Below are 13,984 nucleotides of genomic sequence, written 5' to 3'. Positions count from 1 at the left end.
CAATTAAAAATCTAAAATATACAAAAATGTGTACTAAAACATTTTTTTGTAATTCATAGATAATAACAAGTGAGATTTCAATTATATTTTGACAAGTGAACTAGGAAATGTCTCTATTTTCCATTTCAGATATTCTAAAATGTAAACCATCCAGTGACCTGTCGCTTCCAAAACTAGCACTTTCACACAAAGTATCCAACTGTAAGCTCAAAAAATGGTAACAACCCTCCATTCTACATTAAAAAAAACTTCTTCTAGTATGCTTTTTATTTCTAGCATGTATGTATTTACTCATTTATTTTCAACTCATACTTTTCTAAGAGGAAAACACCTAAAATATTATTTAATAGTGGCAAAAATGAAAGACATTACATTGCCCATTGGTTGGTATAAGAACACAGTCTGCAGTGAAGGAAACCCCCCAACTGTCCAGCAGGAGATTCTTTTCGAAGATGAGTCAGCAACAAGAGAACATTACTGGCAGATGTACAGAATATACATAAAAAATGCAGCCCTGGTTACAGTGCTGTAAAGTTTGCTGCAAAGCACCATTGAACTTCTGGACCAAGTCTTCCTGGATGAGTCTGGGTGATGTAATGAGAGAAAATAAGACAAACCGGGTGTAGCCATACTTTAAATCACACAACTTTATTTGTTAAATATGTTGGAATTGTCAAGGAATGTTTGGATGCTGCTTTATTCAGCTCTCTGAACTAGAGTATGACAAGAACAAAACAGTCTTATAGTTGTAAACCATTTATTTTTGTGCAAAAAAAAAAAAAAAAAAAACCTGTAAAGTTCTCAAAGAAAATAAAACAAAAAAATTAATCTGTATTCAACAGAGTATTCCATATAACTGGCAGTAACATATGTCTGGTATGCATTGCCAGGAAATGCAGTTTGTCTGTTATGAGTCACAGGCTTTGTTGCTATGATTGAGCAACCAAGTAGGAAATTTTATAGTTTTAAGAATTACAGAATGACTAAATATCTTTGGTGTCATCACTGTCCTTGTCATTTCCACACTTTCCACTCGAAATAAATGAAATATACGCGGCTAAATATGAGATGAGTGTGCATCATTTCAAATCTGAAATATTCCTCTTACTGTACACTGTGACTCAAGTGTGAGCTATGGGGACTTTCCCACCACCACTGAAATTCCTTTACCTTTCTTCTACCTAAAGAAGGTACAACTGTATGTTTTAGATAACCAAATGCAAGGATTAAGAAGCCCCTTGTTTATGTCTATGCATTCACAGGTTCAGTATATTTCAACCATTATTTATTTTGTGTGGCCTAAAACAAGCACAATACTGCACCCTAGTGGTCATACGTAAAGCTTCAATTTATTACGAATAAACCTAATGTTAGAAAACGCGTAACGGAGTGCAGTTTAGACAATTCGTAAATTGAATAAAAAAAAACAGAAAAAAAAAAAATTAAACACCTTTAAAAAAAAAAAACAATTGTTATCTTAAACTTTCATTAAAAATGTGTTTTTTACAATGGTTTGTGTTTACGGTGTTTGCACTAATTATTGTAGTTTTATGAACAGACGTTTCATGCTCTTGTTACCTATTAGTGGTAAAGTCAGATTCTAATATTTCCTACCAAAAATATTAAAAGCTAGGTTCCACCGAGATTTGAACTCGGATCGCTGGATTCAGAGTCCAGAGTGCTAACCATTACACCATGGAACCGCCCTCCATGCGAATTGAAATCTACAGGTTTTGATGACTAGCCGTCATATAGGTGGCTAGATAGGTGCCACATATATATCACTGCAGGTCAAAAACGAACATATGATATGTCTCTTTCTTTTGCTATGTTTCCCTTTGAAAAAATAAATGAAAACACGACATGAAACCACGGCCACACAACCATTATTATAGCTGTTTATAATACGATAGGTCGCAAATTTGGTTGCATTATCAGCTACTGTAGACAATAACACTGTACTGCATCAACAAAAATACCACACTGAACACAAATTAATACAGGACGTTAAGATATACATGATCAACAACAAGGTAACATACACAATATTTTACACATTGGTATTTTCAACTTTCTGGAATTCTTTCGTTTTAAAAAACTGCCAAATAAAATAAAAAAAAGGGTTTTATTTTGACAGCGTGTAAAAGCTCTAACCCGGAACACTTCGGGAGACGCTCACTGGCTCGGTTACTTGCTAACTTGTTAGCATGGCTACTGCCTAATCACAAACACACTGCAGTGCAGCAGCGGAGAGGACAGGCTCGGATCTGTTCCACTTTTCCTTCACATTCTTCCATTGTTTGCGCTTTTGTTTTAATCGAGATGGGGACGCGAGACGACGAATATGACTACTTGTTTAAAGGTGAGCACAGACTATATTTGTCTCGAGTGTATAAGTTAAAACGGCTCTGTAATCGCGGTTATTGTTAGTTAGTGTGGTTTTATATTAAACACTAAAGGCCAGCTAACCGGCTAGCTGATTTCGAACAGCCCAAACAAACTCCTGCTCCTCGAATGAAATAGTATTATTTTAGTGCTCGTCGGTTTATGTGAAATATTACTGAGCGACTGCACACATTGTCCATATGGGTGATGGTTATCACATCAACTCAGTTTATGTAGATCGGACCACACCTTGGAGCGCTAGCTGAAGATAACCGAGACTATAGCTGGAGGAGTTTAACGGAGCAGGCGGAAACTGGAAACGGCCTGTTTTCCTGATTGTTTTTCCAAGCATGTATGAATTTCTACTGTGGATAACATTATAGGACATATCTGGGACAACGTAAACCTCTATTCACTTTCATTATATATTCTTCAGTACCTTAAAAGTGGACGATGAGTGAGGTTTGTCCTTCCATTCAGGTTCGCCCTGACATCCAGTTGTCATTTTACCGACAAACATAAAGTAATACGGGTTTGGAACAGCATGAATAATGATGGAATTTACATGTTTTTGACGAACTGTCTTGGAAAAATGTATAATTGTTTGTGTGAGCTTATTGTTATGGTCTTTTAAGTAAATATGAGATGTCAGGTGACGCGGCTTCTCTATGCGAACGTATGTTTATCGTTGTTTTTCCTTCATGAAAGAATATTAAATGTCTTTTTGGTAAAAAATCCCTGAAACAAGTTGTGTTTTCCCATTTAGTGATCTTTGCATTGTTCTAGCAGCTTGATGTTTCACTCCTGTGAGACATGTTGTGTCATCAATTAGGAAACGACGTGCTAACACGTGATTCGTAGTAAACTACCTCTCTAATCTTGCAGTTTAGTGTTGTTCAGTGTACATGTCTTTAAATAAGAATAGAATATTTCTGCAAGCCCAGATTCTTCACCAAGTTCGAGTCACTACAATGTTACCAAAAATGGTCATTTTTTATCAATTCACTTCACTTTCAAATTAGGCTGTGGTGTATGGTTGTGACATAAGCACTCAGTTTCCAAATGTGAAGAGGTTTGTTCCTTTATTTAATTTTAGACAGAAGTGTCACTCATATTGCTATTTAAAGGGATAGTTCACAAAAATTAAAATTGTAATTTACTCAGCCATTCAAAATCCATTAAAAGTCCATGTAACCAAAACTTTGACGGTTCAAAAACAAGACACCAAGTCTTCTGAAAAGACACAATTGCTTTATGTGATGAACATATTTAATTTAGGATTTTATTCATATCTGGACAGTGATTAATGCATGTGCATGAATTACATCAAATATGGTAAACGGAAGATTTTTTTTTTTTGAACTGTCAATGTTTTGATGAAATTAACTTTCAATGGAGGGATGGATATCATTAAAATATCTGGATTTGTGTTTTGAAGATGCAAAAAAATTCTTATCGGTTTGGAAATATGACATGATATACATTTTTAGGTCAACTAACCATTCTAAAAGACCTTGCTGTTGATATAAAGCCCTGATTTGTTTTATTTTGAAGTGGTCCTGATTGGAGACTCTGGTGTGGGGAAGAGTAACCTGCTGTCTCGTTTCACCCGTAATGAATTCAACCTTGAGAGCAAAAGCACCATTGGAGTAGAGTTTGCTACACGTAGCATTCAAGTGGACGGAAAGACGGTGAAAGCTCAGATCTGGGACACAGCTGGACAGGAACGCTACCGGGCCATCACTTCAGCGTAAGGTTCTTCAAATGTCAAAAGTGTCATTCCTCTTATAGCAGATACCAGTTGACATTTCTTGATTTATTTTTCTGTTTGATTAAATCAAATCATGCCAAGGACGTTAAGTATAACTAAGTTTTAATAATCATCCTAATTCTTAGATTAGAGAAGTCCAAACAGTAATGATCACAAAAAAAACATATATAGTAGAATCACTTTCAGAACAATTTTTGTCCAGTTGAAGAATGAGATGGTCAGAATCCACCTGTCTTTAAAGAGGTCAAGCATTTAATATGGCAAATGAGATAAAGGTATTGTGAGTTGAAGTGAACGTAATATAGTTAACATTACAGTTATTTTTATAGAAGTTGTTAACTCTTTATTCAGTTAAAAGTCAATGTGAAATGGCTTTCACAGCCCATATTAGCATAATCTGATGTATTTCTACATTATGGAGGGGTTTGTGACATTTTTATAGTTCATCAAACGAAGATAAATATTTGTATTATATTTGGAATAAACACTGAATTATTCACATTAGAACCAAGGAGTGTGCATTTTGATTTCATGTTGACTTTTAAGTTTACTAATTGAACATGCGCTTCAATTTATCATCTACTTTTGATTAATTCTTCATGTTGGTCTGCAGGTATTACCGAGGAGCTGTTGGGGCCCTTCTAGTGTATGACATCGCCAAGCACCTGACCTATGAAAATGTGGAGCGCTGGCTTAAGGAGCTCAGAGACCACGCAGACAGTAACATAGTCATCATGCTCGTGGGCAATAAAAGTGACTTGCGTCACCTTCGGGCCGTGCCCACTGATGAAGCGCGTGCTTTTGCAGGTTAGATCCACAATAAACACTTAGAAGTAGACTTTTAACTCTTGATGATTTACAGGAAGTGTGTATAGCCAGGGCTTCTGTAGTTTCTTCGCATGCTTTGTTAATTGTTACCATAACTGTTAATGTAATGTTCACTCATGTTTGCAGAGAAAAATGGTCTGTCCTTCTTGGAGACCTCAGCTTTGGATTCCACTAACGTAGAGACCGCTTTTCAGACCATCCTGACTGGTGAGTATGTTTTGAAAAAGTGCAAGTTTAAAGGTTGCTAAACTTAAATTTTTTTTAATGCGGAATGCGTGAATAAGGAAATGCACATTAAACAGGCCTGATAAAACAACGGTGGGTTTGTCTAAAAGGAAAAGAAAGATTGTAAATGATTGGCTGAAGGCCATATCCTTATGAATGACTCATCAAAAGCCCTGCTTTGGTTTCTCTTGCCTGACGTGACTGCAATAGAGAGTTTCCATCTTCTTTTGCTCCTCTGTTTGGTTCCTGGCATCTGCAGAGGAGGAACAAATAATAAATGTTTAAAATGTTGCTATAATTGCATTCGTCCCTGACATCCAGTAATAACTGTAGGGTTTACAGGCTTTTATGGCAACACAAAGTCCGCATTCATTACCAGTTCTTGGATTGTTGGCACCACACATTGTCTTAGAATCAATATCTCTTTCTGTTCTTCAGAAATATACCGGATCGTATCCCAAAAGCAGATGTCTGACCGCCGAGACAATGACATGTCACCAAGCAACAATGTGGTGTCCATCCAGGTGCAACCTACTGAGAATAAACCAAAGATGCAGTGCTGCCAGAATATCTAGCAGCACCGGTCCAGTCCCGAAGCCCTCCTCCAACCACCCACCTGCGACACCCCCCCTCCTCCCCTCCTCTTCAAGACTGCTTTGGGTCTGAGATGCAGCTGCACAACTAGGCTTGAGCACAGAGGCTGGTTCCAAAAGCTGGAATCTCAAAGGGTCACCACCTGCAGTCTGGACTAAGCTTGTTGTTTTTTGTTTGTTTTTTTTTTTAGTTGGTTTTCCTCCTTCCTGCCATGGTAGGCTTTTATATTGCAGGATTTTAATAATCATCTGTGTCGATCTTTACTGAAATGTCTTAATATATGATTTCATCCGCAAGCGTTTGAGGCTCGCTCATGTATGTCTTCAGTAGCAGCCCCCTTGTCACTGGGGTGGAGGGGAGAAACGTGCAGTATTGGAGGTTTTGCTATATTTAATGTTGTGATTGTAGAGAGATGGTGTACCTGATAGATGTTAGATAACCATTAGAGCCCAGAGACCACAGTCTTCACCTTTCAGCCATCTTCCAAGTATGGTTTACATTGCATGTACATTTCCTTCACTCACTTGGCATGGGTTACATCGCATTCATGATTTCCCCATCAGGCCAGTGGAAGAGGCCTTATAGCTGCCACGCCGTTTTCTCTTCACCATCACGTGCTTCGAGGTAGAATAGTGGTTTTAGTGCCTTTTTTTTTTTTTATGGAGCGTCACATGGACGCCTTCACATATGTGCTTAAAACGCTGCACCTCTTTAGCTACCCGTGCCAGCGCAGCTAGGCCTTCATCACACACTAGAACTTTCTTTTCTTTTTTTTTACTTTTTTTTTTCTCGTTATTGTCCTCGAACATCAAAAGTTCAATTTGTATAAACAGTAATTGATGTCATAATGCAAAAAGAGGGGAAAGTAGTTTAGCAAACAGGCACAAGTTCCCTTTGAAACACTACCACAGACCTATTCAGTATGAAACGAGGGAGTAGATTAGAGACTTCCTCTAAATGTAACGTAAACCCATTGTACTTTTGCTTTGTCGTTAAAGTCGGAACAGGAAAAGCACGCAGCAGTGAATACTGGCCAGCTGACGGCCGCATCACATGAGAGCACTCTAGGGAATAGACTGGATACTTTCTCTTTTTGTCTTTGCACTGAATGTAAACTATCTCTCCCGGTTTGACTTGCGCCACTACAGTTTATGATCTTAAGACCTGTAACTTGTATTTATTCCGTGGTAGTCATTAAAATCGAGTTGTTAGCCTTTAATCTTCGTGGCGAAATGGTGAGACGTTTAGATGTTGAGACACAGTGTGATAATTTATGAATGTATTACGTGTTTTAGCCTACAAAAAAAGTCTTTGTCTCGAGTCCAGCAGATGGAGAAACTACCACAAGCTGTGATGCTCGTCTTTGCTTAATGGCTGTCTAATAAAACATACTCCGTGTGACATAAAATATCAGTAAAGACTGAACTAATAATGCATGTTGTATAATGGTCACCACAGGTGGAAGAATACTGTAGATCTCAGCATCTTAGTCTGCAAGCCTGAAGTCATTTATTTGCTGGAAATTTCACTTTCGTTATCGATCCCTTCGACTTTAATTACCCCAGCACTAGGTAAAGCAACATAGTTTGCTACGATCCTCCTCAGCAGTATCAGAACACATTCCAAGTGGAACTGAAGGCCCTTAAAGGCTGCAATGTAATAAGTGAATCAGACTGAACCGAACGAACCGACATTACCGCATAAGTGCATGTGAGTCATTTTACTGTTTTTAGTATCCTGTATCTTATAAGGTAAAACAAAGGAAAAGACCTTGTGATTATACACGCGTTAGGGTCTGTTTGTGTTTTAGGACCCTGACTCTGATTGTATGACTATTCTTTAGAGGCAGGGGTCTCTGGTGCTAACAGGGGCCAGTGCCAATGATGTGAGGGTACAGATGGCACAACTATGACCTGCCCATGCACTGCATATAGCTGGTGTGTCCTAGTAAGATTACCCGGATATTACTTTTCTGACTGTCAGATCTTTCATGGATTGCCTCGAGAATTTACTTTCTTTTTGTTTCTTTTGTCTGCACTGTACTGTGATTTTATTTTGTATTGTTATGATTATACTATTACTCTGTCCACTGTAATTCCAATTAAAAAGAGCAAATAAAATATGTAGTTAATTCAAATTTGGGCTTCTACTGTTCTTTGTGTTTAAAGTAATAGTTTACACAAAGACGAAAACGTACCCTCAGGCCATCCAAGAAGTAGATGAGTTTGTTACTTAGCATTAAATCTCATCTGGCCGAAATACATAATAACGTCCATAATCCATAATGATGCTTCCTCCAATGAAAAAGTTAATTCCCTGTTGTCCTCTCACATCAAAAGCCACCAACATACTAGTTTAGAACTGTTTTGGACTGTTTGAGCTCATAACACATGCTAGATCTGTGAATATTTCTCTTCTGATTCAGATGAGATGAGAGATATCACTGGAGAAAGCAATATTATAGATGTCTCATATTTCAGCTGAAATAAATGGTTTTGAAGGTGAAAATGTTTTGATGGATTTGTTTCTTATAGACAAGCAACTTTTCACTTCACAATATATTAATTGATAAACTTGAGTGTGTGTGGGTTATTGTGATGTTTTCATCAGCTGTCTGGACTCTCATTCTGACGGCACCCATTCACTGCAGAGGATCCATTGGTGAACAAGTGATGTAATGCTAAATTTCTTCAAATATGTTTTAATAAAATAAAATGAGGGTGAACTATTCCTTTAATTTTAGATTTTCGTTTTAACCTCATTAACTACTGCTGTCATGTGTTGTTACATTATTTGTTGTTTTTTAAATATTTTATTTAAGTTCTTTGAGGCATGGCTACTATATCCAAATTTTTTTTAAGTTAGAAAAATTGTTTGGTTTATTCAGAAGGAAGCAGTTATATAATGTAACAGATAAGCGATGACTATTATCATAATGGTTAGCGGTTGAAGTATGTGTAATGTCCTTATTGTAAGCTTAAAATTAGGATATATATATATATATATATATATATATATATATATATTAGGACTATTAGGGGTGTAACAGTAAATGTATTCGTAAAGAAAAAGTATATTATATTAGACTAATATACTTATTTATACTTACTCATATTTTACTTTACCTGTTTGTGATGTATGTTTAAATAAATCTTATGAAACAAGTGATGACAGCCACTGTGGAAATGAATATATTTGAATATATAAGTTATATATTTAGAAGTTAATTTAAAAAATGCATCATGTGCAATTTACATGTTTGCATAGTTTATTTAATAGTTTTTCATATAAATGTGGACTCTCTTGTTAATTGTAACTTTATAGTAATATAAAAGCACTCCCTATTTAGAGCATAAGCTGAGGTAGATTTTTTTATCCAGAAAATTGTAATTAATAATTGAATTTATTTGTAAAGTAATCCCGTTTTAAGAATAAAAAAGCAATTTTGTTTAGTTTTTCTCCTACTGTACCGAAACCTTACCCAATGATGAAGTCAAAACCGAGGTACTTACGGCTACACCCCTTGGGACTAAATATATTTTTAACAGAAAAAAATCAAGCAGCAATTAAACGGTAAAAAAAAAAAAAAAAAAAAAAACATTCTGGGACAATCCTGAAAAGTAGTAGGATTGATGAAATGCATTTTTTCCTTTTATTTATGAACGATTGTCACTATGTTATGGTAATGCAGCCACAGAACAAAACTCAAATCAAAGCCGCAAAGCTGTAGTCATCAAACCAACCGAAACAAGGAATGGCACACTCCCAAATCTATTTATACTGTACTTTTTAAGACATGTATGAGGTCTCGTCCTGTCATGGAGTCTATCATGACATAAGAGCTAACATATAATGTTGACTTTATATATTAATACTGTGCACAAATAGCACAATCACATGAAAATAATTGGTCAATATGGGTATCATCATTTGTACATGCTACTTTTTTCCCTTTTAAATATGTTTACCTTTAACACTATAAAGAAAAACATCACTTGCACAGACGAGGTATAAATAAACATCATAAATACATAACCACAAATTAAAAACCCTGCTAACAGACGTTTTTAAAAATGTAAACATAAGAAGAAGAAACATGATAGCTTTGAAAAGTGTCACCCAACTTATTCCCACGTTCATAAATGATAGCAACAGTCATGAACTCCTATATACAGTAGAAAGCACCAGGTTGTTACACAAATGAGCAGCGTCACTCATGTTGACCCAGGCTCTCCTCATAAACTTTTAGAAATATTTCTGTGTAGGTTTATAAGTGGTAGATAAATGTACAGTATTATAAAGTTCTGATCGGTTCTCACTCATCTCATACTATCATGGTAACCATCTTTACACATTAACAAGTCTTATTATTGGGGAAGGGTGAAAAAAAAGAGGATTTCTCCCTCATGGTCCCCCTTGGCTCTCGGCTGCAAGATCCGAATGAAATGATGCCGACTCCAAATGAAAAGTTCTGGATCATCGAGTCGCATTGATTATGTGTTCCAGTGTGTGGAGCTCTAGTTTTTAAGAATCAACATATCGTTGAGTGTGTTTCCATTTCCCACAATCCTCATTTACTCGACACAAAGAGGAATACGATCTCCTCCAGTGTCATGCATCTGTACTTGAATGAGTGTTGGAGAGAAAGAGAGATGAGGAGTGAGACAGACTGAGATTTTAAAAAACGAGGTCCCGGAGCCGCCCGGTCTTGCGTCTGTGTATCCGGACTGGGCTCTACAGCAGGGAGCTCGGGGGGCTTTCGGGAGGGGGTGGGGTGTGTGTTGGGCTGTGGCGCATTGGCAGGATGTCGTAGTGGCTGGGAATGTGGCTGTTCCGCGGGAGGTCATAAGGACTCTGGGAGAATCCGGTTGCTAGGCCGTTGGGTCCCTGAAGAACACTCACTGTCGGTTCTGAGGAAGAAAGGTGGAGAGGGGTGAGTAGCTCAATTTCTCAAACTCTCTCTGAACCTTCAACACGTACTGTAGCTCTCTCTGAGGTATACAGTACATTTTGTTCTAAAGATTTTATAAAGAATCTTTAGAACGTAATGAATATTTAAATATTTTTCCATTTGATATTTTTTACAAATTTTGGGTAAAATAGTGAAATTGAATATTGCCATATTGTAACACAATACTGCAAACTTGTAGTATAATCAAAAATGCACAAACAATTATATAAATATAAACCATACAAAAGCTATTAAAAAAGTATGTATTTATGTTATTTCATATATACAGCAGTATCGTTGTTGTTAACTAAAACTAAAGTAATTAAAACTTTTGGCAATTGAAATAAAGCTGAAATAAAATTAAAATATTAGAATAAAAACATAAACTTAAATGAAAATTATAAATGTTGCCTTGGCAACTACCTGAAATAAATAAATCGAAGTTATAATATTACAAAAACTAAAATTGTAATAAAAATAAATAAAAGCTATATCGAAAAAATTAAATCTAAAATAAAATAAATAAAACTGGAAATTCAAAAATATGAAAACTTAAAATATAAAAATGAAGGCTAATTCAGAATATTAATAAATACTATTATAACATCTAAATAATACATAATAACACTCATATATAAATATAAACATGTAAAAATAAGAATAGATATATAAATACATTTATGTATTCATTATTTTATTTGTTCTATATATGGAATATGGTAAAATGTATACTTTCTTTCTTTTGTTCATTCCACTTCAAATAAACGATTTTAAAATAATATAATAGCATCCATCTAAAACATATTTACATGCAAACAAAATGTATTTATAAATCAAATAACAATGAAACACACCTGAATATTGAATTCCTAATTATATCAAGAAATAAAAAGCATAATCTATGAATAAATAAATCTAATTTCTCTTTTTTAATTAATTTATGAGTGACACATGGCATCATATATATTGTACTTATTAAAAATTGTGCAAAAAAAAAAAAAAAAAAGCAAAATCCCACAATATGTCTTTTACTTTAGGGATTACAAAGCAATATTTTTCTCATTAGAGAGAAACATCATACTAACAACACTGTTTCAATAACAATGTTAAAAAGACAAAAGCGAGAGAGATGCAAACTTCATGGAAATAGTAAGTATCCATCTGCATACATGACTCACCCACGTCATAGACGTTCCTGCTGGCAGTGGTCAGGGTTGTGCTAGTGCTGGAGCAGAAGCTCAGGTCTCTGTGAGCAGGTGACTTCATCTCCACATAGCTGCTCTCAGTGTGCTTGCAGGCCAGGCTGGGCGGATCTCGGATGGTGGCGTACGGGTTCTCACTATTTAGGGAGCACGAGCTGGAGCTACACATGGTGGCCTTTATGTAATCTACACACATTACAGAAGAGATATTACTCACATATTCACATATTCATTTCACATCACCTTCTGGGAGAGAACAGACACGGGGGAGACAAAAATGTAATAAATGTTATTATTTGTACAAAGAACTATATGAAAAAATTAAGTTACGTTCCAGACAATCTCTATGCAAAGGTGCTAAATTAGCACTTTTCCATGATTTACAGTTTAGGAAGAGCATCCCAGGGTAGTGAAATTCAGTTAGACGGCACTGGAAAATCTCGTTACGAAGCTAAGATCTAATGTAGCTGAAGAAGAGATTGTGGAGAGAGAGATTAAAAGATTTGCGGGATGTATTACTTTTATACATCATCCGGAAATATAGAGGAAGAAATTAAAAGTGATGACACAACAGACTATTTACAAACCAGTTACACGGTTGAAATGTAAAGTATGATCAGTATGATCACTATATGTCTTCAAAAGTCATTTTTTATTTACTTAGAGAATGCAGTGATCCTTGTTTAGGCACAATAGAAAAAGATGGAAAAGGAAGAGGAAGAGGGGTGTATAGTTTGGTATATTCTTATTACAAGAGCAAATGTCCATCATAATTATTACCTTTGGCCATTCGAGTGGTTTTGTTGTCCCTCAGTGTAAGTGTACCTCCTCTTGATACTCCTAATGAGGCACGTGAACACACATTCTGAGTAATTCATGATTCAACAACAGTATAAATAGCCAATGATAGAAATCACTTATGGGAAATCTCCAGAGAAACGTCATTATAATGATGTATTGATCACATAGCTAGCATGTTGTAAAATACTATACTATATGCAGTATATAGTCTCTTGATAAATGTAATTTTAATATATATATTTTTCAATATACTGATAGTAAATTTTCAAGAACAAATGCCAACATTTCCTCATGTTGTCTCCAACTAAAATTAGAGTCTACTATGAACAACTCTGTGGACGACACTTTACTGGTATCGAATGGATGGATTTTTAGGCTTAATGGTTAATCTAAAGCACCAACAAAATTATCACTAACAAAAAACACAGATAGAAAGGCAGGTAAGCAAGGTAAAAAGAACAACACAGGAAGGCCTGCACATATACATATAAAAGCAAAGTCAGTTTCTTAGGCAATACCCAACTTTAACACTAATGAGTATTCTGAGTTAACCTTTAACCAAATCACATCTCTAAATCACGTTTCTCAGCTGACTACCCAGAGATACTGACATGCCTTTAGGGTGACGTCAAGATCTATAAATGAAAATGCTTAAACAGAACACCCACCCCACACTGATAAAGCCAGTGCGATATTAATTTGGATTGTCTCTGTGAATAGTCTCCATGGTGGCATGACAGCTGTAGAGTTACAGTGTTCAGCTGGGGGTTTCCTCGATACAAATGTTATGTAGTTTAGTCTGTTAAAGAACAGGACAGTTTGTACTTTCACTTGTTTCAACTTGATGGTTCTCTTTCACGCATTTAACACAGATTCCTATAGTGAAGGATTCACCAAGAAGACAATGTCTTTGTAATCTTCATCAGAATGTAACAACGTCTGGCCCAGGCTTTAAAATAACTTTCCATTTATAAACAGGTTGTCATCTACAAGTTAACATACAACAATGCAATCAGAAATCAGGAAAACTTCCTATAAAAAGATGAAATCACTGTCCCACTTTGAACTTGTGGCCACTGGCCCTATTTCACTTCCTCTATTGGCTTGCAACAGAACATGATTAAAACACCCACCCTCCAACCAGAGTCTCAGAGGCCTTGTATGCTCTGCTGAAGCCTTATCAGCAGACCTGCAGGTAGACATAATGGGGTGAGGTGGCTTGGGGTG

The 13,984-nt window shown here is 36.0% G+C and overlaps 2 protein-coding genes and 1 non-coding gene across 5 annotated transcripts in view; 1 reads left to right on the top strand and 2 right to left on the bottom strand.

Annotated features, from left to right (window-relative positions):
* Window positions 1–1,631: 1,631 nt before the first annotated feature.
* On the bottom strand, window positions 1,632–1,703 carry trnaq-cug (transfer RNA glutamine (anticodon CUG)). The gene has a single exon. It is a non-coding gene; the product is annotated as a tRNA-Gln (tRNA).
* Window positions 1,704–2,189: 486 nt separating this feature from the next.
* On the top strand, window positions 2,190–8,311 carry LOC113061454 (ras-related protein Rab-11A). The gene is made up of 5 exons (XM_026230578.1): window positions 2,190–2,362; window positions 3,940–4,135; window positions 4,770–4,963; window positions 5,111–5,191; window positions 5,648–8,311. The coding sequence occupies exons 1-5, from the start codon at window positions 2,323–2,325 to the stop codon at window positions 5,782–5,784; spliced, it is 648 nt and encodes a 215-aa protein (XP_026086363.1). The 5' UTR covers window positions 2,190–2,322; the 3' UTR covers window positions 5,785–8,311.
* A 1,139-nt stretch (window positions 8,312–9,450) lies between these two features.
* Window positions 9,451–13,984, bottom strand: part of LOC113061453 (multiple epidermal growth factor-like domains protein 11) — a 110,480-nt gene continuing 105,946 nt past the window's right edge. For all 3 annotated transcript variants that reach the window (XM_026230575.1, XM_026230577.1, XM_026230576.1), the window contains 3 exons: window positions 12,737–12,796; window positions 11,933–12,142; window positions 9,451–10,713 (listed from right to left, as the gene is read on the bottom strand). In XM_026230575.1, the coding sequence (XP_026086360.1) occupies window positions 10,538–10,713; window positions 11,933–12,142; window positions 12,737–12,796 (446 nt within the window). In that variant the 3' untranslated portion in view covers window positions 9,451–10,537. The remainder of the gene's footprint in view (window positions 10,714–11,932; window positions 12,143–12,736; window positions 12,797–13,984) is intronic.

This window comes from Carassius auratus, chromosome 43, assembly GCF_003368295.1.
Source record: "Carassius auratus strain Wakin chromosome 43, ASM336829v1, whole genome shotgun sequence".
NCBI classification, from domain to species: domain Eukaryota; kingdom Metazoa; phylum Chordata; class Actinopteri; order Cypriniformes; family Cyprinidae; genus Carassius; species Carassius auratus.
The sequence above is the reverse complement of the archived record's forward strand: the minus strand, read 5'-3'. Positions and strand labels throughout refer to the sequence as shown.